The sequence below is a fragment of the Haliotis cracherodii genome, unplaced genomic scaffold, assembly GCF_022045235.1.
Source record: "Haliotis cracherodii isolate W230 unplaced genomic scaffold, xgHalCrac1.p SCAF_4, whole genome shotgun sequence".
Taxonomy (NCBI): Eukaryota; Metazoa; Mollusca; class Gastropoda; order Lepetellida; family Haliotidae; genus Haliotis; species Haliotis cracherodii.
Window position 1 is genome coordinate 21,444,315 of NW_027266297.1, and position 24,607 is coordinate 21,468,921.

General features: G+C 38.5%; 1 protein-coding gene across 2 annotated transcripts in view; it reads left to right on the forward strand.

The window, feature by feature from the left end:
• LOC139478486 (peroxiredoxin 2-like) overlaps nucleotides 1-24,607 on the forward strand; it is a 35,073-nt gene that overhangs the window by 9,043 nt on the left and 1,423 nt on the right. For both annotated transcript variants that reach the window (XM_071260970.1, XM_071260971.1), the window contains exons 2-5: nucleotides 8,616-8,764; nucleotides 20,933-21,049; nucleotides 22,931-23,053; nucleotides 24,326-24,456. In XM_071260970.1, coding sequence (XP_071117071.1) covers nucleotides 8,622-8,764; nucleotides 20,933-21,049; nucleotides 22,931-23,053; nucleotides 24,326-24,456 — 514 coding nt within the window. In that variant the 5' untranslated portion in view covers nucleotides 8,616-8,621. The remainder of the gene's footprint in view (nucleotides 1-8,615; nucleotides 8,765-20,932; nucleotides 21,050-22,930; nucleotides 23,054-24,325; nucleotides 24,457-24,607) is intronic.

The window sequence follows — 24,607 nt, forward strand, 5'->3', positions numbered from 1 at the left end:
GTAAAACCATGCCACTCAGCAATGTATCGCCAATATTTACGTTTTGTTAAATCTTACGAAAAAGTTGTCAGCAAGTCGCTTGAGCGTGAGGATTCAGGAGTGTCGGGGGTGACCAAATCAGAGATTGGTGAAAGTTTGGATCTGCCTTTGTCACCACAACCTGTGAGTTTTAGCATTGCTAGTTGAGCAAGACTACAACTAAACCTCCTTTATAGTTGAGGTTTCCATACAACTAGTCAAAATGGTTACAGTTTGGTAGGGGTAGAGACACCGTTGGTCTAATCTAGTCTGCTGCTCATTTTGGACAAGTCTGTGAAAACACTACATTTTGGTAGATTGTTTGATCGGCATTTCTTAGAAGTTGACGGATGACGAAGTAGACTCAATTTATGGAGAACAACTTCTATATTTTACTGTAATGTTGGCATTACCTCGCTTGACAAAGGTATAAGGATCTGTACTGAAATGTCATCGTAACCGTCAAATTATGTTTTTATCAATAAATTATGTCCAAAAAAGAATAAGAATTTATGGATGAACAACTCCTTTATTATAATTAAGAGTGACGTTTCGGTGTAGGTTCTAACACCGTTATCAAGCAATAACAGTGTTAGAACCTACACCTACACCGAAACGTGGCTCTTAATTGTAATAAAGAAGTTGTTCATCCATTAATTCTTATCCTTACTTTGTACTCCAACTTGTAAATGCCTATCAAAGAAATTATGTCCACTTTGTAGATTTTGGTAGAAAACAACTAGTCACTCTGTTAGTCTCAGACTAACTGACTAATGGCCCTGTCTATCCCTGCTTGGAAGATTTTTCTGTATATCGTTAGGACTATTAAATAAACAGTTGAAACGAGTTTTCACCACTACATTGCTGCCTCTAGAGCTGTAAGGGGGCACGGGTGCCCCAGTCGCTGTGCAGAGTTGCGTCCCTTGGCCACGCCAGAAACCTATGATTGTGGGTTCGAATCCCGGTTCGCCCCGATTATGTTTCTAGGTTTGTCAGCACCATACTCGTGCTCGTGGGTTTCACCGAAGTGGTAAACGTGTTAGACCTGCATCACTTCGGGCTTTCCTCCCACATTTAGCTGACACGCCGTGATGTAACTGGAATACTGTTAAAAGCGGTGTTAAATCCAACTCACTCACTCACTCTAGAGCTGTACTTGGGCCATGAAACAGAGTTGGGTCCTATCTCCTTCATGGAGTACACAGATTAAGCATGGAGTAAGCCTAGTCTGTCTTACAGACCCTGATACAAATATATATCAAATACAGCCCATGCAAGTCTATAATGTTTGGCAAGTCTAGATTACTGCAGTATCAGGGTGAAGAGAGTCTCTGGGCTCCCCTTTATTATATTTTTATTAAGATAATTGAACAACTTTTTTTCTGTACGATATGTTCATTTCAGAGACTAGATGTTAGTCTAGGGGAAGCCTGATGTTGGCTTTCATTAATTGTTTTTGTGGGTGAATTGGAGTCCTTATCTTTGGCAATTAATATTGTTAACTTTTTATCATCTGCGCCATCTGTTGTAGAGATAGATGATGAAAGTTATTAATGTATTGGAATGAACCATAACATATTGCAATGCATTGACATATTCATGATATTAGCAATATTATTATCAATAAATTTGACTTAGTAGTTATTTTTGGTTAGACTTTGTAATGATGTACAATTTATCAAACATGTAACTATGTTTATTAAATTACTGTCTTGTTTAGTTTTGCATCATAAAGTATTTTTTTTTTTAATTGTCATCTTAGATGTTACATTAAAACTGTCCTAGATACTAACAGGTATCAGAGAAACAAATGCCAGCAATGACAATATTTAGCTGAATTCAGTTTGGGCTGTTTCTGTGACATGCCCTGTGTAGCGCCCTCTATGATTTCCAGCCCATTGCCATCCCTGATATACCTATATGCTGAAACAGAAGAGCGGCTTGTGTAGTACTGGAATATTGCTTCTTAGATTATAACCATTGTCTGTACCTGTCTGGACAATATTGACCCGCAGTACTCAGTTCATTTGTGGATGAAAATGTAATACTTCACACCTGGTGGCCGAATGTAGTGGCTCTTTTTATGTTGTTAGAAAACAAGTTCGTTCCTAGATGTCTTACAGTATACGTATTCTAGGACCCGTGAGTTTGGGACACATCACCTTATAATCGTGTTCTGCGGATTTGGAACTGTTTGCATGACCTGGATAGCCAGCCTTAAGTGTGTCTCACAATAGAGGAATTGGTAAAGTGGTCAATATCACCTGTCATGATGTGCATCATAGCAGCATGCCTCTGCTGTATGGGCAGGTGACGAAGTACATGACACAGCAGTACTTAGTTCATTAATCTGCCGTCCGAAGGCATAGATAAATATGACCGGTGAGAACAAATACTTTTTTCTCCAAACATTGAGTTGAAGTAATGTTAGCAGGGTACTGAAAATGTTGTTCAAACTGAACATGATAAATTGTTGACTTAATATGGATGTCGCTCATGGTGTGTGATCCCTGATCGTGTCAGACGCTTATGGCCTTAATACACAATTTGTTTGTTTGTTTCATGGCTCTGTTAGAAATAGGTTGTCGCAATTCACTGATGCATCGTCAATTTAAGCCTGCTTATATGAAACTCGATATTGTTTACGGATGATTTCATTTTGTATCGATTTTCAAACAGTCATATTATGAAGGTGATATGACTTGATACTGGAAGGTGATATGACTTGATACTGGAAGGTGATATGACTTGATACTGCCTTTCTGGACACAATACTACATCGGACTGCATGATGATGTTTGAACATGCCTACCTTAGCCAGTCATTTAAGTAAAACAGTTTGTAGGAACAACCTCAACATGGAGAATTTCACATTAATAAAGTGTGAAGATACGTAAGGCATCGTGCCTGCCGTTGCAATGTTGTTTCACACAAAGGAGACGTACATGTATCATGTAGGGCTGGGACGAGTCCAAATTTACAACCCGGGTACCCACCCCCTTATTACCTGACCCTACCCGGGTACCTGATGTAGGTCTCAAGAGATTGGTACAAAATGTCCGATTGGGAAACATTTGACCGTACTCCTGTCAAAATGTATTTAGATACAGACCTGTATCAAATGATCTGGTCATGCATACATTGAAGTTGACCGAAGTTTTATCTTTATGCAAACATATATAAAGTCAGAAGGAATGTGAGCATAGTCGGAAAGAAATGTGAACATTTGTCACTTATAGTGTAACCATAGAGTTTTAGATAATTTTTGCCATTAAACAATATAATTGTGACTAACCACGGGTCCAGGTAGTCCTCTTGGTATGTGGGTCCTACTTAGTACCCACCCGACCCGAGTACCTGAATTACCCATACCAGCCCTAGTATCATGACAACCCTAATCAGAAATGTTCTAGCTATAATGTGATAGGCCGTAAATGATCAAGTCTGGTCAGAAAACCAATGATTGAAAGCATGAGCAATGCCAGCCCTTTCTATTTGTCATGGTGACACGCAGACAGCCAAGCCACCACCACGTCAGACCACCCAATCCACTGTCATCACCTCTCACGATAAATTTGTTTGTTTGTTGTTTAACCTTGCACTCAGCAGTATTCCAGCTAAATGACGTCTGTCTGTAAATAATCGAGTCATGACCAGGAAATCCAGTGATTGACATTATGAGCATCGTTCCACCAATTGGGATACGACCTTTTACATCCAGCATGGGTTGCTGAAGGCCTAGTCAAACCCGGGTGTTCACAGGTCTCTTGCGATAAGTACCGTAGTAGGACGTATTCACAAACCTCAGTGGGGCGGTCGGGTAGCCTTGTGGTTAAAGCGTTCGCTCGTCACGCCGAAGACCCGGGTTCGATTCCTGACATGGGTACAATGTGTGAAGCCCATTTCTGGTGTCCCCCGTGATATTGCTGGAATATTGCAAAAAAAGCGGCGTAAAACCATACTCACTCACTCACTCACAAACCTCAGTACAATATAATGATCTTCAATAATGCTTAACTGAAAAACCTCTGCATCTGGTTCTGCCCATGAGTAATATCATGTTGTTGAATGTTGTTAGATAGATGCAAAATCAGAAATGTTTTCTAAAGAAAATTATCGTTTATTTGGTACTAGTGCAGTGCTTATAATTGCTAATGATAATGTCTGGTTGTTGTGTTTTAATTAGTTCTAGTCTTTTCAAACATAATTTGATAAACACCATAAGGGCACAATATCTATTATTTGGTTTTCATTCCAACCTGCTACATTACTAATCAACCTGTGAAAGTCTAGCTGGGTTACAAATGGCCTTCAGCAACCCATGTTTGTTGTAATACTAATAGGCAACTACTGGTATGTTTGTCAGAAGAGCTGATTAGGTGGTCAGGCTCGCTGGCTTGGTTGATGCAAGTCATCCTATCCCAATTGCGTAGATCGATGCTCATATCAGTCACTGGATAGTCTGTTCCAGACTTGATCATTTTCAGACCGCTGTCATGTACCGTATTCGACGTAATAAGCGCCCAGGGCGCTCCCAAAATTAGAAATAGTGGGCTCTTTTTAGAATATTATTTCGGTGAAAAAAACAGAATTGAAAGATAAAGTTCGTGGTTTATGGTGACAGCCTGAAATGTTTATGTACAACGTATATATTTTCCCAGAATTTAATTGCCCATAATTAAGGGTGCATATAACACATGAGTGCATATTATACGCGAATAAATAAGTCTTGTGTACATTGATCAATCGGAAGGGGTGCTAATTGGGATTGTTCACTAGCCAATATATCAGCAAATATTGCCGTTGGCGCTTATTAGAGCTGGGCGCTTATTAAGTCGAATATAGCTGGAATTATTAAGTTGGATATAGCTGGAATATTGCTGAGTGTGACGTTAAAATAACAAACAAACACTACCAATCTGTTTGTGTTCTTCTTTACCTGTGTGAAGCACATTTGTGGTGTCCCCCGCCATGATATTGCTGGAATATTGCTAAAAGCAACGTAAAACCTCACTCACTCACTCACTCACACTGAATACACTGCAAATGGAAAGTCCTACCTTACACTCATGTGTCATGTGAATCATATTCTTTGATGGTTAATGTGCACAGATATTCTGAATAGTCTATTTAATAAAATCATTTACATAATAAACTGCCTCATATTTTTTTTCATTTGTGGATGAAAATGTAATACTTCACACCTGGTGGCCGAATGTAGTGGCTCTTTTTATGAGGTTAGAAAACAAGTTCGTTCCTAGTTGTCTTACAGTATACGTATTGTAGGACCCGTGAGTTTGAGACACATCGCCTTATAATCGTGTTCTGCGGATTTAGAACTGTTTGCATGACCTGGATAGCCAGCCTTGAGTGTGTCTCACAATAAAGGAATTGGTAAAGTGGTCAATATCGCTTGTCACGATGTGCATGCCTCTGCTGTATGGGCAGGTGAAGAAGGTATCAATACATCGTACAATGGGAGGCAATTATCTCGTGAAGTTCAGGATGAGTGGATGGGGTAGACAGCACTGATATTCATGCTACTGGAAGCATGTTATTTTCAATTATTAACAAGAAAAACTTCTCCAGATGTATCGACCACTCCACCTGTTTCCGTTGTTTTGGGAAGTCCCCTTGTAAAATGATTGATTGATAAGCAATCATTGCAGTAGCAGTAAGAGGATTGTCATATCAGCATTGATTTGAAGAGGACATTGTTCATCCTGCCCATAGGTGATGGCCCCTAGAATAGTTGGCCTTATTATCTGTATGTCTTTGCATTAGGGGTGTCAAGATAAATCAAAATATCAATATATTGCTATTGGTAAGCACTGTTAAATCAGTTTCCGATCAATAGTATCAATTTCATATAGGAATATCAATAGTTTCGATTGTATTTACCATAGTTTTACAGTTTCAATAAAATACATGCAATGCTGTTCAAATTTGTTTTTCTTTTGATCATGAGTGGTAGTAATTTACACATAGTAATGTGGAAGTTTCTTTTTCTTAAATTATTAGGGTAAAGAAAAAACATATCTCAAACATTACATTTTATTCGTTGTTATGGTTATCACATTCAAGGAAACTTTAGTTCCAAGGTTTAATTCAACTCTAAAATCCATCTAAAATGATACACTGAAAACTATCAATATTTATCGCAATAGTTGTTGCAATATGAATAGTTATGGCAATAGTTTCTTTCAATATCAATAGTTATCGCAATAGTGATTTCCAGACCAATAGTCACCCCAACTTTGCATGCTGTGCCAGTCTAGAGACGTTCAGGTCTCATTTTACCAATATGGCCTACACACTGTTGGAACAGAAATATGTGTCTAAAGATCATTTTATCAGAACAAATGATGTAGATATTTGGAAGAGCCATTATTGATGTCACTCATGAAGATCCGGGGTAGAATAGGCAACCCATGCATGCCGTAAAAGGCGACTATGCTTGTCATAAGAGACAACTAACTGGGCCAGATGGTCAGATTCGCTGTCTTGGTTGACACATGTCATTGTGTCCCAATTGCCTGGATCAATGCTCATGATGTCAATCACTGGATTGTCTGTTCCAGGATATTGCCATGATTGCTGAGCAGCGTTAGAAATTGGCACTAGTCCTGCAGTCCTTACCAAACTGCCCAATAGTAAAGGTTTACTAAGGACTAGTAGAAATTGGCCCATTTTAAGGGTTTTGCTATATGTTCTCATTATAAGGACTAGTGGACAAAAACTGTTAGTTTCTAACCCTGCTGAGTGTGGCGTTAAACAACAAACAAAAAAACAAACATAATTGATGTGTTGAAATAAGTCCTTAACTTCTTTTGAGAAGTATATACACGTCTGTGAGTGTTGCAGCCAGCCCGAGTTACGTGAGGAATACAAAACATATCGGTGTGATGCATTGTGGGTGTCTAGACCACCCAGCTGTCTGTGTGATGCATTGTGGATGTCTAGACCACCCAGCTGTCTGTGTGATGCATTGTTGATGTCTAGACCACCCAGCTGTCTGTGTGATGCATTGTGGATATCTAGACCACCCAGCTATGTAGATGTCTGAGCTACAAAAGACATGATGTGTTAAACCCCTTTCCTTGTTCATGGTTGAAGATAAAAAAATGTATCTGAAGGATGGATTTCGTTATGTGGGATGTCAGTGATGTTGGATGAAGTAGAAATGAAGACACATTTTTTAGTCATATTTGTGTGTTTTGGCTATATGTAAAATATATGCAAAATTAATGGACAGAACTCTGAAGTTTATTTTCTGTAATCCGACTATGAATTTTTTTAACATGTTTTAATTGCAAGGAACATGAAAGTTTATTTTCTTGAATTCAGCAATGAGAGAATGTTGACATGGTAGATGGGCAATACAAGATAATTTAAGATAATACTTGTAATATGATGCACCGATTTTCTATCTGTTAATCATGTTCAAGAGCTGTGATAAATATTGGATTCAAATTCTTAGCGATGTTAAGGGAAACCTTTCAAAGGAAATCAAATGTGCATGTATCGTCATTCTATATTTCCTTAATCAGTGGTGTCACTGTATATTTTCTTGCATTTTTTTATGAACATGATGAATGAAGGCCTAAGTTTGTGTAGATGCAGGGAAAAGCAGTTTTCTCATCACTCTCCTGAAATTGGCCAACAAATAGACAAAGTATCAAGGCATATTTTGACACATGAAGGATGGCACAGAGACCTGTGAAGATCGGATAGGTCTTCAGCAACCCATGCTTGACTATGTTTGTCGTAAGAGGCGACTAACGGGATCAGGTGGTCAGGCTCGCTGACTTGGTTGATGTATGTCATTGTATCCCAATTGCGTGGATTGATGCTCATGATGTCAATCCCTGGATTGTCTGGTCCAGACTCGATTAATTACACACCACCGTCATATAGCTTGAATATTGCTGAGTGCGGCGTTAAACAACAACAACAACAACAACAACATCTTTGAAGAAAGCTTCTATATATTATTAAAACTGAAAACACTTGTTTAGATTGATAAGCTTTCATTTCCTCTACGTCTTTTGTGTTTTATTTCGGGATTCCGGGTTTGAATTGGTCCCTATCAACCTGTGATGGTCGTAAGCGTGGTAAGGGGTGACTTTAATCTCTGGATTGTCTGGTCCGACTCTTCTTTAAAGACCATTGTCATATTGCTGGAATATTCCTGAATGAGTAGGAAAACAACAAACATACACAAACACGGTTAATCCCTATCATCCATGCAGGGTTTTTATGTGATGCAGAAATATGTGTCCATTTCACACAAATCTATAATGTGGACTCAGAAAAAAATACATTAATGTCCCAAGGTACGCACAATAATGTTCACTGTACCAAATTCTTAAAGGAAATATAAAATTCATGTAATTAAATCAATTATTAGATCTTACAGTGCAGAACGCTACACCATTTCATTATTTTACGGGACCTTCATATTTCTTTAAAAGGACCCTTGAAATGAGCATGATGAGTAATTGGGGGTCCTCTGGACCCCTAGTTTTTGTAAGTCAAGGTAAAACCATGATCCATGTCTTACATCATATGTACATATTGAACTTCTTCTGTTTCAGATCACCATGGCCCAAGTCGGAAACCTCCAACTGACAAAACCTGCCCCTGAATTCAATGCAAAGGCTATTGTCAATGGTGACTTCAAAGATGTCAAACTGTCAGACTACAGAGGGAAATATGTGGTCTTATTTTTCTACCCTCTAGACTTGTGAGTATATGTATTGTAGGCAGTTTGGCAGAGTATAGGTTTTATCAGGGAATATATAAATGTCTTATATATTCCCTGAGTTAAATAAGTTAAATATATATATAGAGATAAATATTCACATCGTTGCCCAAATCAAATTATAACACCAGCTTGGCTATTTTAAATATTGACAGCTTACAATGACTCATGCAGGTTCACTGTCTCAATGTGCACACAATGATAGCGTAGAGTAGGATAATAATTCACAAAAAAGATATTATAAATGATTTAGATGCTGTTATTTGATACCATTTGGCAGCATGTGTCTTGTTATAACAGGACCAGTTTGGAGAGGATGGTATTGTGATGTTGATGTACATCGGCCTACATTATGCACAATTTTTCATTGTCTTTCAAATTATGAAAACCAGTTTGAGGTAATTCTAGCATATTCCAAACACTGTTTAATTGCGAAACAAGGCTTACATTATCATACTAGTCTTAGCATCCTGGGTTTTCTACATACAAGTCCCCAGTGGTAGGTATGATTGTTTGTTTGTTTGTTGTGTAACCCCGCACTCAGCAATATTCCAGCTATATGACGGCGGTCTGTAAATAATCGAGTCAGGCCCAGACAGTCCAGTGATTGACATCATCAGCATTGATCGATTCAATTGGGATACGATGACATGCATCAACCAAGTCAGCATGGCTGACCACCCGATCCCGTTAGTCGCCTTTTATGGCAAGCATGGGTTGCTGAAGACCTATTCTAACCGGGATCTCTACGGGTCTGGTGGAAATGACACTGATGTCGTGTACAGAAGGCAGTACCATTGTGGCATAGTAATGTCACTAGCAATGTTACTTTCGGTCTTCAAGCTTTTTGTCATCACTAGATGATTTCTTTGAGCTTAAATTGACATTTGGGGCGGTGTGGTAGCCTAGTGGTTAAAGCGTTCGCTTGTCACGCAAAGGCCTGGATTCGATTCCCACACGGGTACAATTTTTCAAGCCCTTTTCTGGTGTCCCCTGTCATAATATTCCTGGAATATTGCTAAAAGCGGATTTAAGCCATACTCACTCACTCACTCACAACACTGACATTTGAAATTAATTTTTATTTTCACTAGTCCAAAAACATTATCTGCTTCAGAGTTGCCGTCTACCTAGTCTACAATAAAAAAAAGTGTCACTGATCTCAAACTATTGGACTATTATTTCCAAACCCTGAAAATCCATTTTATATTTTATATTTGGATTTGACTTATTCATGACAGAGAGTCAATATAAATTTCAATGCCGACTTAACAACAGCAGAAAATTTGGTCAAATCATGAGACTGACACTGACCTCAAATACTGACCAATCACATGATCACTACTGGCCTATCACAAGATCAATATTGGCAATCTGCAAGTGGCAATAAATGGTCCGCCAATCTTTCTGGAGAAGACCTTGTTCAAATGCTTTTTAACAGGAACAGCAGAGTGCCACCAAAAGGTGAAATTAAACACTTTATTACTGAATTTCGGTATTACAAAACAATTTATTGGTCTTAGATATGGCAATTATGAGAAAATTGACCTATTAGTTAGCTGACTCCATTGGTGGTTTGACCTGAACTTGGTCTGCATTGACCCAAGCCTAATCAAGCTCAACACACCTGTACACGGATTCCTGTGTTTTATCAACAGTTCTCTGGAGCACCAATCTCATTAAAATCAGAACCTAGTTCTCGCTATCGCTAAACAACATCCCATTACGGGTCATGTCATGTCAGAATGACCTTTCATCCAACCAATTAGAGCAACGCTTACCAGTTCGTGAAAGTGACAGTCGGAATGTGTTATCTGATCATGCAACCTCGAAAACATGGGAAGCATTGCTATACAATCCCAACCATATATTAGACATTCCGGAATGTTCGTTTATTCCGTTTTCAAAATTTTAATCGAGAACTGTGTCAGCATATTTTCAAGCGTAATCTGATATGGAAGTCGCCAGGTTGAAACGAGTGCCGTGAAGCTTGAGAAAGCTGCTTGATGTTGTCTTCTTGTAGGTCATTACAGTGGTCAGTCAAAGTAAGCGAAAGGTCATTCTGATGTGACCTGTAATAGGATGCCCTCAGATCTTTGTTTAGCGGCTACGAGAACTCAGATCTGAATTTAATGAGATTGCTGGAGCACTGAGTACTATAGTCCTCGCTTCCTTAAATTGAATCACGAAATATCGCAATTATTTATTAAAGAAGATACCTGCTTTTGTTCTAATATCTATAAAGTGAAAGCAAGCCATTTCAGCGATAAGGAATAGTATTTTCAGTAATGACAAACCTGCAACATGAACTTTTCAGGAAATATCCATTCTGCTAGTGATAAACATCATCATTGAGTTTGGATCACGTGGTTACAATCCGGGTGAGGAACAGCACCCAGGTGACAGAGAGCGGGTATATTTAGCAGCATGTATATTTTTATACTAGATTATATCAGACCATCAGTAATGTATTTTAACGGCGGAATGGCTTGTTCACTTTTTTAGCACACTTGCAGCTATCTTTGTTAATTAATAATCGCAATATTTCGTGATTCTATTTGAAGTGGTGAGGACTGGAGTGAGTTACAGTGTTTGAGAAGCTCTCAGAAGCTCTCAGTAGCAGCTGAGGTTGTTGACCTCTGACACCTTCTGATAGTCATACAATCAGGTGGAAAACAGTCGTAAGCAGGGTAGATTCTGTAACAGATATCTTTCAGTAGATTTGTGTACGCCTTGGATGTAATCCGAAAACAAAGGGCATGCATCTCATTAGTGAAACATTTAAGACAAATGTCAAGTTCAAATTTCAGTTTGGCAACCATATTGTAACAGTAAAATTACATGTGACCATCAGTGAACGCGATGACACAACAGTTGTCATGTATCATTTGTGGAAAGTGGATTTCAGCATCAGGAATGAACATTGTACCAGGCTAATCTGTTGAGTCTGCAACTGCAGCCACTAGTCCGGAGCCCAAATCTAGTAAAATTCTGTTTGGTCAAGTAGGATCAGCTTATAAAAAAACATATGATAACACTAAAATATACTGAAAATGATGCAAAAATGGACGTTCAACAAGACTTTTGGCACAGACTGTCAATGTTAATGTATAGAATGAGTGAGTGAATATGGTTTTACGCCGCTTTTAGCAATATTCCAGCAATATCACGACGGGGGACACCAGAAATGGGCTTCACACATTGTACCCGTGTCGGGAATAGAACCCGGGTCTTCGGTGTGACGAGCGAACGCTTTAACCACTAGGCTACCCGACTGCCCCTTATGTATAGAAAAACCCTTACATAGATTATCTCTAGGGTACAGCGTTAACAGGAGTAAAACTGACATGTAGATCTATTTTCTTTTCACACATTTTATTTCAAACGTACCGCACATTACTCAATAGTGACACATTCTCCAATACCAACTGTCTACTGTATTTAACTAATGATTGAACTGTAACCTAACAATTGATAGGCAGGAAACCCTATACCCTTACCGTTGTTGTAATCACACAGGCACACGCTGCCACATGATGTCATATCAAGTTCCACATCCATCATGGGACGCAGCTGACCTACAGGATACACACATTTGTCAATATGGGTCAAGTGTCCACTGTCCAATAATTGACCTTTATTGAGTTTGTATGAATGCCTGATGGGTATGTGACTATCCAGTCATGATGATATAGCATGTGTTGAACTGATCCAGTGACTGATTATGATGATATTGTGATACATAAACTGCTCAGCTGCTGATTGTGCTCTATACTCCTGGTATCAAGTATCTGTCCTGGCATGGGACTTAAGTTACGAAATATGACATTGCATGTACATATCTTATCCTGAGTCAGGGGCGGTGTGGTAGCCTGGTGGTAAAAGTGTCAGCTTGTCATACCGAAGACCCAGGTTCAATACCCTGCATGGGTACACCACATGAACCGCCATTATATAGCTGGAATATTGCTGAGAGCGGCGTTAAACAACAAACAACTTGTGAAGTACATTTCAGGTGTCCCCCAGCTGTGATATTGCAGGAATATTGCTAAAATTGGTTTAAACATCGGATAAAATTGTACTCACACATTATACATGCAATGTAATTTAAGTATATTTTAACAGTAGCATTTCTCCAGATGTACCTGTGTATGTATGGCTGGAAAAAATACAGATGTGATCATAATTAAATGTAGATGCGTAAATAGGGTTGTAGCTATGTTCTGAATGTCCACAATGTCCGTAGCTTTCACTTTCCTGATGGTACCTTCATTTGATCTACATCTGATACAGGCGAGTTGTAGATGTAGGGGGATTTCCTCAATACTTCATGGGGGAATTCCAGTTGCTAGGCATTAGGTTAAGCAGGAAACAGATTACAACTGATTGGCAAACATTCATCACGATACTTCCCTGACACTTGATAATTAAATTCTTTTAACATAGCTGATTCTGTTATAGGCTTCCTATTAGAAAACAGTATCAAAAGAGTTTACTCATTCATGATGTCGCTGGCAGCAGATGCCGTCATACTTTGTATAGGTTCCAAAATAGGCAGATTATATAGATTATGTATATAGAGGCTACTCTCTGTGCATGTAATGTACAGATTTTTCCAATTAAGAAACACAAGCACCTGGAACAAAACAGCATTTGAATTTCTATTAAGCAGTCTTTTACTAGGAGGACATATTTGTATGATCATTCAGATACGGATGACAGTGAGGACAAATTTGACATTGGCGAAGTTAAGTCACAAGATTTTAGTGGCTTGAAAACACATTTAGCTTCACAGTGTGCAACGTGCCTCTCAAAGTATCCCAGTTCTGCTCTCCTGGAAATTTAATACAGGAAATTGGAAATTAATTATTGATATATATCATGTATATATTTACTGAAAAATGTTTGTTGTATCACATTGTTTAATGATACAAGGTTCAAAATGTGGTACAAGTCGCACAATCACATGGTTAAAACAGGTAGACTAGATTATTAACAGACCACCATCATGGAATATTGCTTAGTGTGGTGTTAAGCAGCAAACAAAACACATGGCTGATGTAGTGTTAGGGTCCTCTGAAGTGTTATTGATGGCCCGATATCGTCCCACCGCCTCTTTCATTTCTGCTCAGTTTTGTTTCAAGAGTAATGACATGTCCGATATTGTGGACTGTTCAGACTTCTGATTAAGGAACACTGTAGTTAGTGTTGCTGTTGTGTCTTCTTGACAGTGTATGTTTCACCTCAACTGCTGTGAGATCAGTACAGATATCTGCAGGTGATCATAGCTTTGCTTCAAGGTTGTACTGAAAGAAAAGTCCATTGATGTTTGGTAATTCTATCCCCCTAATAGGCAAGTCTGGGTATGTAGACTGTCTTAGGACTCCAGTCTCTTTTCATGCTTATAGGGACAATTTGTTCTTATTTACAATATCTAGAACATATGATTTAAACTAATAATTATTGCCTTATAGACTCATGCAAGTCTAAGGTGATCAGTACTTTCCCATTACTGTCATAATGAAGAAGCTGATTCTATAGTGGGGCATATTCATCATAAACAGGGACTTCACCTGAACCCTGTCACAAGTGTCAGTTTTCCATCAAATATAGGAAATATATAATTCTCTATACTCTTTACTTTATCTTGGATTATGAACAATAAAAATGTTGTAAAGGTTTCGCTCGCAGTAACATTGTCAATACATGACGACATTTGTATTGATTTATAATGATATAAACTGCACAAAATTCAGGGATCATGAATATTTTTAGGGACATTTAAATAACATTTTGTGCTCAGCCTTCACTACAAAAAAAAGATTCCCCCAAATATTCATGATTCCTGTCTGTTTTTGTACATTATACAGTATATATACACATGTGAAAATGATAGTACAAAATATATTTCTAACATACTTTTTTGTCTGAAGACCCTGCATGATTCATGTTTTATAGATATGGTTTGGGTTGGTCTCAAGGCATGCCCTTTGTTAACCTATATGACACATACCAAGGTTCAAGTCTTTATTGTTAATTGTGTATCGTGAGGCTACCATATTATCATGAGAAGCATTGAAAGATATCACATGTGTTAGTGTGTATCACTACAGCCTATAACTAAGCAGTTAAACTTTCTGCAGTTGGCAGTTGTTCTACTTGGGAATGGGACAATGTACACTGCTCAAACAAACTTAAGGACCACCTGATTCTATCATCTTGCTACAGTTATATAATGGCATTGTCCCCTACCCATAAGTATATGTTACAACTGCTAACTACAGAAAGTGTAACTGCACAGTTGTGACATAGGTGACACTGACATATTAACTATAGTAATATGGAAAAATGGGGGGGGGGGGGGTGCTTAACTTCTTTTGAGTAGTATATTAGTGAAATGTTGTATTGTTACTGCTTCATGGTTCAGATATTTCATCTTATTGGTCTTCAGCTTCCTGTGCTTGTTCACAGAAACGGCTATGATTGTCGTAAGAGGCAACTAACGGGATCAGGTGGTCATGCTTGCTGACGTGGTTGATACTGGTCATCATATCCCACTTGTGTGTATCGATGCTCATGATATCCATCACTAGATTAGACCGCCTCCGTGGTCTAATGGTAGAGCGTCCGCCCGGAGAGCGGAAGGTCTGGGTTTCGATCCCCAGCTGTGTCATTCCAAAAGACGTTAAAAGATGGTACTTGTTGCTACCCTGTCCGGCGCTCAGCATTAAGGGGCTAAAACAAGGACTGGTTGGCTCGGAGTCAGTATACTGTGTCTGAGTGGGGTATTCATGTTAAACTGCGGCGTGGTATCTCAGTGTGCTAGCACTATATCGGCATCAGTCCGGACTAGTACAAGCAGCCACACATACACATGCATGCACATCGCTATATAAGTGCAATAATCTTTGACGCGACGTTAAACCCCATTTCACCTCACCTCTCATCACTGGATTATCTGGTCCAGACTTGATTATTTACAGACTGCCGTCATATAGCTAGAATATTGCTGAGTGCGGCGTTAACCAACAAAGAAAGGACGAAAGTATCAGATATTAACTTCCCTTCATGACTGTACATACGAAAGGTCTAGGACACTGTTTTAATGTGAAGTTTGAATCTCTCAGAAATATTACTGCCCTGTGGGTATTCCAGGTTAGAATTGACCCCTATGTCATGAGGGGAATTAATGGATCAGATGGTCAGGCTCAGTGGCTTGGCGGCTTGGCGGCTTGGATCATTGCTCATGATATCAGTCACTGGTTTGTCTGGTCCAAATTATGTACAAGGTGCCGTATAGCTGGAATATTGCCCAGTGTGGCATTTACAAACAAACAAAAAATAATTTGTGTCTTGTATATATGTGACACACAGAGCCATGTGTTACTCTCAAGTTACCAGCTGGTGTTATGCAGCACTGTAATTAAACGATTTGCTTCCGAGTTGCTGCAGCAGGGATTGTAACACCTGACATTGTCAATGTATGAAACTGTTTCACAGACTTGGAAGTCTTAAGCATGCATGCTGAACCAATTGTACTGCTTCCCATTATACTCGCAATCAATCAGATGACAGACACCGTTGCAATCTAGGTGAGCTCATTCAGTATGTTTGGTTAACTGGCATCGTCAGTCATTTTAGTCAGTAAATCAATCAATCTTTATATTGTAGTATTTAAAAGCAGAGTTGAGAATGCCAAAAATATCATTACCCTTTCATTCCAAGTATTTTATGATATTCAAACTCAAATGTATATTCCACAGTATTTGTGATAAGACTTCAGTTATCAGGGTATATGTATTACATATGCATAATTAACCATTTGAATTAAATGTGGAAGTACATGTCACCCTTAATGTTGAAAATGAGTTAATTTATTGTATTTGAACATTTATAGTTCTTGTTTAGTGCTTTTATTTTGGTTTTTATTTTCCATTATTTTTTAGGGCTGCAACGATACACGAATATCTCGATACGTATCTCCAAACGCAATGATAAAAAAACAAGACTTAAAGCATGTCAAGATTGAACCTTTCATGATTTTGGAACAGTCAAAATTATTTTGTAATAACAAGACTACTGAAGCGGTTAGGCTTCAAAGTGGAACTTTCCCTAACTTTCCTTCAAAACAATTCAAAGTTAAAACACTAGAAAATAATTAATGTACTTCACCAGTGATACAACTTCAAAGAATTTTGATGCAATGGTCGAATAAATTGTATCTGAAATTATTGTTTTATCAGGAATAATATATTCCAATATCGTGTTACTTTAGTTACAGCTTTTACTATATATATTCTTAAAATTATAAAAACCACAAGCGTAGGATTTTGGTACTGGTGATTATTGTTGCAGGATATTTATACGTATGGAACAATTTGACCAGTCACCGTAGGGACTTCCATCGCTACATGTATTTCGATTGCGAAAACGTTATGTCGACATATATTAGCCAAATTGCCACAAATATGACTTTTTACGAGTCAAAGTAGGGCATTGTTAATATATGTATCCATTCTCTAGCAACTTAAGTTCGTTTCAGTGCGTCAAAAGCGGTAATCTGACCGTGGTTGCTGTATCTCTTCACACACGATTTCATCTAACTTAATGAAAACAATATTAAGTGAAATTTTGAATATAATTAATAAAATGTATTACAAACACAAGTCCAGATATACTATGAACACGTTTTAATAAAAAAGATAGTACAATAATGGTATTGAATTGCGTACTTCAATTCGGATTTGCTGACCGGTGTTATGTGCTTGCAGTGATCAGCTAATAATGTTTTTGGAGATGGGGAAAAACACCTGTCAATGTGAAACCTGAGCTTATTAAAAACGTAAGATTAGTACGTTTTTTGGAGCCATGCCTTACCGCGCGCTATAACCAAGTTAGCGGTTTATTGAAATGCACAATAGTATGGAACGCTGTACTTGAAATTTGCGTTCCGTATCGTGGCGTATCGATAAATGGGCCCACGTTTATCGTATATCGTATAGTGGGCCAAGTATCGCGATGCATCGGAATATCGGTGTATCGTTTCACCCTTATTATTTTTGCAATTGATTTATATATAATATATAAGCCTAATAGCATCTCTATTGCTTTCTCTTGTTCCACTGTCCACAGTAGGGAGATTTGGCCTGTTTTGAATTACTCACTTCCAGGGCTTGAACAAGTAACAAATACTGCCTGTTACATGGGAGGGCAGAGTGTGGTCTGGGATCAAGATAATGAATATTATATTAGTAACTGAGCAAAACCACAGTGGAATTAGTCCTGCGCCATGACTGTGGAATTTATATAAATAAACTAGACTTGGTTTAGTTTGATCTAGACTTGCCTTGGCTTTTAGTAAAAATAATCTATTTTTTTATTAAGGCTTTTAGTAAAAATAATATATATATAATATTTTTACTAAAAACCAAGGCAAGTCTAGATCAAACTAAACCAATTCTAGTTTCCTTATGAAAACAGCAGAAGGGGAAAGGTTCTTTCGAAGAATTTTTTAAATATTATTTTAAAGAAATGTTTTCATTTACAAAGTGTCTTGGTTGCAATATTTGACCATCAACCTATGCTTGTGATATAGATGATATAGGGGCAATATGATGGATCAGATGGTCAGGCGTGGTGACTTGATTGATTGTGTGTCATCATGCCCCGACAATTTCATTATCTACAGGCCTGCTCAATGCAGCCTTAAGAAACAGGGGCGGTCGGGTAGCCTAGTGGTTCAAGCGTTCACTCGCCACACAGAAGGCCCGGGCTCGCTTCCCGACATGGGTACAATGTGTGAAGCCCATTTCTGGTGTCCCCCGCCGTGATATTGCTGGAATATTGCTGAAAGCGGCGTAAAACCATACTCACTCACTCACCTTAAAAAAACAAACAAATAAAGAAAATGATTACACCAATATGAATAGTTGATTGAAACGTGAATTTATTACCTTCTCTTAGTGAAAACCCCCATGGTGTTGTCAGCCCAACAATCGACATTTCGTGAGAGAGATACCATCTGTATATATCCTACCTCCTGTATTAGTAATATTGTTTTCATGTAAAAATATACGATCCATATTCTGCGTAACACATTTGATGAAGCAGGCAGTCATTATGAGTATTTTACATGCACCTGTGACAGGTGGCCAGGTGTTGCCAGATTGACTATCTATCTGCTGTGTACCCAACCAACATTGAATTTCTGGGATAGAAATTACAAATGTAGTTTTTTCAGGTGTGCTACGGCACTGATATAATGATATTTATTTGTGCCCTTTGGAATTAATTTATGCCAACCAGAAAAAAATGTTGCTGAAAAATACTTTAGAATGTGTTCATTGAGTGTGTTTGTCCAGTTTACTTGTGAAAAGTACATTTTCCACTGTTTTTTTAAAAAAAAACACCCACCTATTTACAGTTAAAGGGACTTTATTAAATGTAATTTAAGGTACAGGAATCTTTTTTGACCATACCAAAGTGATTTTTATAATTAATGCAAGGATTTTTAAACCCAGACTTTATTTAATATGATATTCTGGATTAGGAACATTGTAATCTCTGGTATTAGTGTGTGTATTTCTGTAGGAATGACACAAGAGACAATGTAGGTATTGAAATAGGACGGCACCAGGTGTGCATGGTTGAATAACGGTAACACAAATCAGATAACAGGAATATTTTTAGAAGTTGTACCAGCTCATGATAGAGTATCTGTATGTAGTGGCGGGAAGTTAAAGTGACATGCCAAACATTTGACCTTTTCAGCAGACAGATTAGTTCTTATCATTCATTTCGTACTGATGAATAAAAGTATAGTAAACTACGGTTATAACAAACTCAGAGGGACCACTAATTTTAGTTTGTGATAACCGTAGTTCGTTATGAGCATATATACAGCATATATACAAGAAATGGCCGGGACTAAAAATAAGTTTGTTATATCAGTCAGTTTGTTATAAGCATGTTCGTTATGAACGTAGTTTACTGTACTTTTAGTTCTGATTTGATTAACTTTTCAGTCAGTTTTCAGATATGATCATGAAGGTTTAGTAGTTATTGTCATTTCCTTAGAGACAATAAAATATCCTGGGTGCCGTTATACGAAGCCATCATAGTGCTGTGGTGGCCGTAGCTCCCATACCTTAACATCAACTTACGACTGTCATAGCGCTAAGGTTGTTTTGTACAACGGCACCCTGATGTGAACTTTTACCAGTTAGTGAATCAGGGGGGCCCTAGATTTATACCCCATACTGGGAGTATACCTCATGTGGGGAATCGAACCCGGGCCTTTGGTGTGGCAGGTGAACACTATAACCGCCATGCTACCCCAACGCCCCAGTGTGTGTAGTAAATGCTGTGTAAAACGGCAACATCACAAATAATTACATAATATTATTATCAATGAAAAGGGCAGTATTTCCTGGTATTTATTACCTGTTCTGTTTTGAGACGGTATAAGTGGGAAACAGAAAGTTAAAAGGAAAATCATTATATATATGTTGCAAAATTTGCATTAGCATAATACCCTATATACAGTGTGTACACTTTCTCACCATACTGTCAAGCATAGCATGTGCTTGATAAACATACTTTCTAAATGAGAATTGACAACACATAGTTTTGGTTTGGCTGTGATGACATGCACAGGAATTTGACAGTCATTATTCAGGAGTTTATAGTTTTTCTCATAGGGAAATATGTCAGATTAACATTTTGTATAGAGGATTCAACACTATTTTCTTTTCTTTTTGAGTATGGAAAATATATGAATCGGTCTTGGATTGATTAGTTAAGTCAGTATTAGCAGGATGTATGTTGTGAAAATCTGGCATTCAACTGAAACTGGACACGGAGGTTCAACAAGATTAATCAATTCATAATGTTTTTACCAGTTACATTACTAGCAATGTACTACGCTGACACTACCAGAAAAATAAATAATTTGACATTGTTGACTGTTGTCTTGGCATTATAAAAACCTTGGGTCATTTTATTTCAATCACAATAACATACCTACCGTTGCGTGAAATTGGCAGTGTTCTGCAAGAAATATTGTGTACAGCTGTTTGATTGTAAATATGATTGGTTTTATATGCATGTAGTTTTAGTTAAAATGTTGACAATTCTTTTTCTTTTTTTCAGCACGTTTGTCTGCCCAACAGAAATTATTGCATTCAGTGATCGGTCTGAAGAGTTCCGCAGCATCAACTGTGAGGTCCTTGGATGTTCTACAGACAGTGTGTACTCACATCTAGCATGGTAAGACTCACTCACTAACTCACGATCTAGCTCACATCTAGCATGGTAAGACTCACTCACAAACTCACGATCTAGCTCACATCTAGCATAGTAAGACTTACTCACTAACTCATGATCTAGCTCACATCTAGCATGGTAAGACTCACTCACAAACTCACGATCTAGCTCACATCTAGCATAGTAAGACTTACTCACTAACTCATGATCTAGCTCACATCTAGCATAGTAAGACTCACTCACTAACTCATGATCTAGCTCACATCTAGCATGGTAAGACTCACTCACTCATGACCTTGCTCACATCTAGCAAAGTAAGACTCACTCACTCATGACCTTGCTCACATCTAGCATGGTAAGACTCACTAACTCATGATCTAACTCACATCTAGCATGGTAAGACTCACTCACTAACTCATGATCTAGCTCACATCTAGCATGGTTAGACTCACTCACAAACTCACGATCTAGCTCACATCTAGCATGGTAAGACTCACTAACTCACGATCTAGCTCACATCTAGCATAGTAAGACTCACTCACTCATGACCTTGCTCACATCTAGCATGGTAAGACTCACTAACTCATGATCTAACTCACATCTAGCATGGTAAGACTCACTCACTAACTCATGATCTAGCTCACATCTAGCATGGTAAGACTCACTAACTAACTCATGATCTAACTCACATCTAGCATGGTAAGACTCACTAACTAACTCACATCTAGCATGGTAAGACTCACTAACTAACTAATGATCTAACTCACATCTAGCATGGTAAGACTCACCCACTAACTCATGATCTAACTCACATCTAGCATAGTAAGACTCACTCACAAACTCACAATCTAGCTCACATCTAGCATGGTAAGACTCACTCACTAACTCATGATGTAGCTCACATCTAGCATGGTAAGACTCACTCACTAACTCATGATCTAGCTCACATCTAGCATGGTAAGACTCACTCACAAACTCACGATCTAACTCACATCTAGCATAGTAAGACTCACACACTTATGACCTTGCTCACATCTAGCATGGTAAGACTCACTCACTAACTCATGATCTAACTCACATCTAGCATAGTAAGACTCACTCACAAACTCACGATCTAGCTCACATCTAGCATGGTAAGACTCACTCACTAACTCACGATCTAGCTCACATCTAGCATGGTAAGACTCACTCACTAACTCATGATCTAGCTCACATCTAGCATGGTAAGACTCACTCACTCATGACCTTGCTCACATCTAGTATGGTAAGACTCACTAACTAACTCATGATCTAACTCACATCTAGCATGGTAAGACTCACTCACTAACTCATGATCTAGCTCACATCTAGCATGGTAAGACTCACTAACTCACGATCTAGCTCACAACTAGCATGGTAAGACTCACTCACTAACTCACGATCTAGCTCACAACAAGCATGGTAAGACTCACTCACAAACACATGATCTAGCTCACAACTAGCATGTTAAGACTTACGCAGTCATGATAGGAACTTGCATTTTTTATCTCACAAAACGATTCCTCTGAAGTAACAGTCATAGTCCTATAAAAACCTTAGTCACGTCCAGCATGGTAGGACTCCTCACAGGGTTCTGATAGAACCATGGTCACATCTATCATGGTAAGACTCCTCACTGGGTTCTGATAGAACCATGGTCACATCCAGCATCATTAGCAGGGTACCGAGTGGTATAAATGAGTAACTAATGTAAATATGCCATGCCTGGCTTGCACAACCTGGGCCCTCTTCAGCAAGTAAAACTTTGGCCATTGATTCTGCCCCACATTTGTATGATATTACAAATACTGTTCAAAGTGGTGTCAAAAAAACCCTAACTTAATCAGAATGCTGATGTGATTTCAGGATCAACACCCCAAGGAAGCAGGGTGGTCTTGGCAACATGAAGATTCCTCTCCTGGCAGACAAGACAATGGAGATTTCCCGAAAATATGGCTGCCTGAAGGAAGATGAAGGCGTTGCATTCAGGTAAGAATTGTAAAGAGCTAGCCTCCTGCCTCCATTCGTTAAAAATGGACCTAACTCACTTTAACCACATGAGTCAATATATCTAAGTCAATAGACTGAAGTTGCTAGGTTAAAGGTTAAAGGTGAAGATTGTTTATGTTCAGGAGAGATTGTTCTTGGACACTCACTATGTCCTACTCGTCAGAAAAAAACTTGGTTTGTGTTCAATATGTATTGTAGTATTTGTAGACTTGACGTTTTGTTTTTGAAGGTCGTGATTAAGATTAGTGCAGTTACAAGCAAACATTAACACTGAACACTTCCATACACTTTGACAGATAAAAAAGTTCCGTAGACACTATCTATTTACATTTCAGTGCAGTTCAATAATACTTATAACATGTTTTAATACTTTTAGATGGCAATTTTGATCTAATGAACCAATATTCTTAAAGGACATCCTATTTTCGTGTACTCGAGTACGAGTCGAGTTTCACCCCTCGGGTACTCGAGTCCAAAATTTTGGACTCGTGGAAGCCCTAGTCCATGCTCTATCAGCCTGTACTTGTCCTGTACTCGTCCTGTTCATGCTCTATCAGCCATTATAGCCAAAATGGATAGAAATATCATTAAACTGCCCGCATGTTATCAGAAATGAGCGGGCCATTGTAACTTGATAATGCCCTCATATTGCTTGACGATGGGCCATTATCACGCCCGTTGTTAGGTGACGTCATAGGATAGGGATAGGTGACGTCACGTTCAATAGTGACGTCATCTGGTTTGTTCTATGACGTTTCCATATTTGTAAAAGTGGGTCAGTGACATCCGTGTGACATCCGTGTTGATTGTAGTGCATGTTTCAAAACCGATATTGTTGTTTCTTTTTATTTGATAACAAATTCCATCCATTTTAGCTATAATAACGGTAACGCTATTTTTCAGTGCATTATCATTTGCAGAAGCCCTCGGTCTTTTCAACTGCCCTCCTTCGTCGGGCAGTTAATGAAAGACCTCGGGCTTCTGTAAATTGTAATGCCCTGAAAAATAGCGTTACCCTTATAGTGCTCATCACATTCTTAGCGCTTTTTGTCTATACTCATCCAATTTTGAGCTCTAGGAAAGAGAGTAACTTGACAGAACTACTTTTATTTAGCCTTCTGCATAACTTTCAGGGACTTCATGTCAGTCTGGTCCCCAGTATCCAATGCATGTCATCATGCCGACTAAGGATGCTGTGGTTACTTTGAGTGCTTCTTATTTGTCTTCATCTGTCCCCTTGTGTTTTAACAGAGGACTTTTCATCATTGATGACAAGGGCAACCTGCGCCAGATCACCATTAACGACCTCCCTGTCGGACGCTCAGTGGATGAGACCCTCAGACTTGTTCAGGCATTCCAGTTCACTGACAAGCACGGAGAAGGTGAGACAGCTATGTACTGTGTTTAACAGTGTACAAAATTTAGGGAGGTTGAGGACCTGGGATCCTTGAGATTTCATGCTTAGTTTTGAAAACTCTTGAAAGTATTTAAAGTGTATAAGGGTTTAGGTCAAATTGTTTATTTGATGTGTTA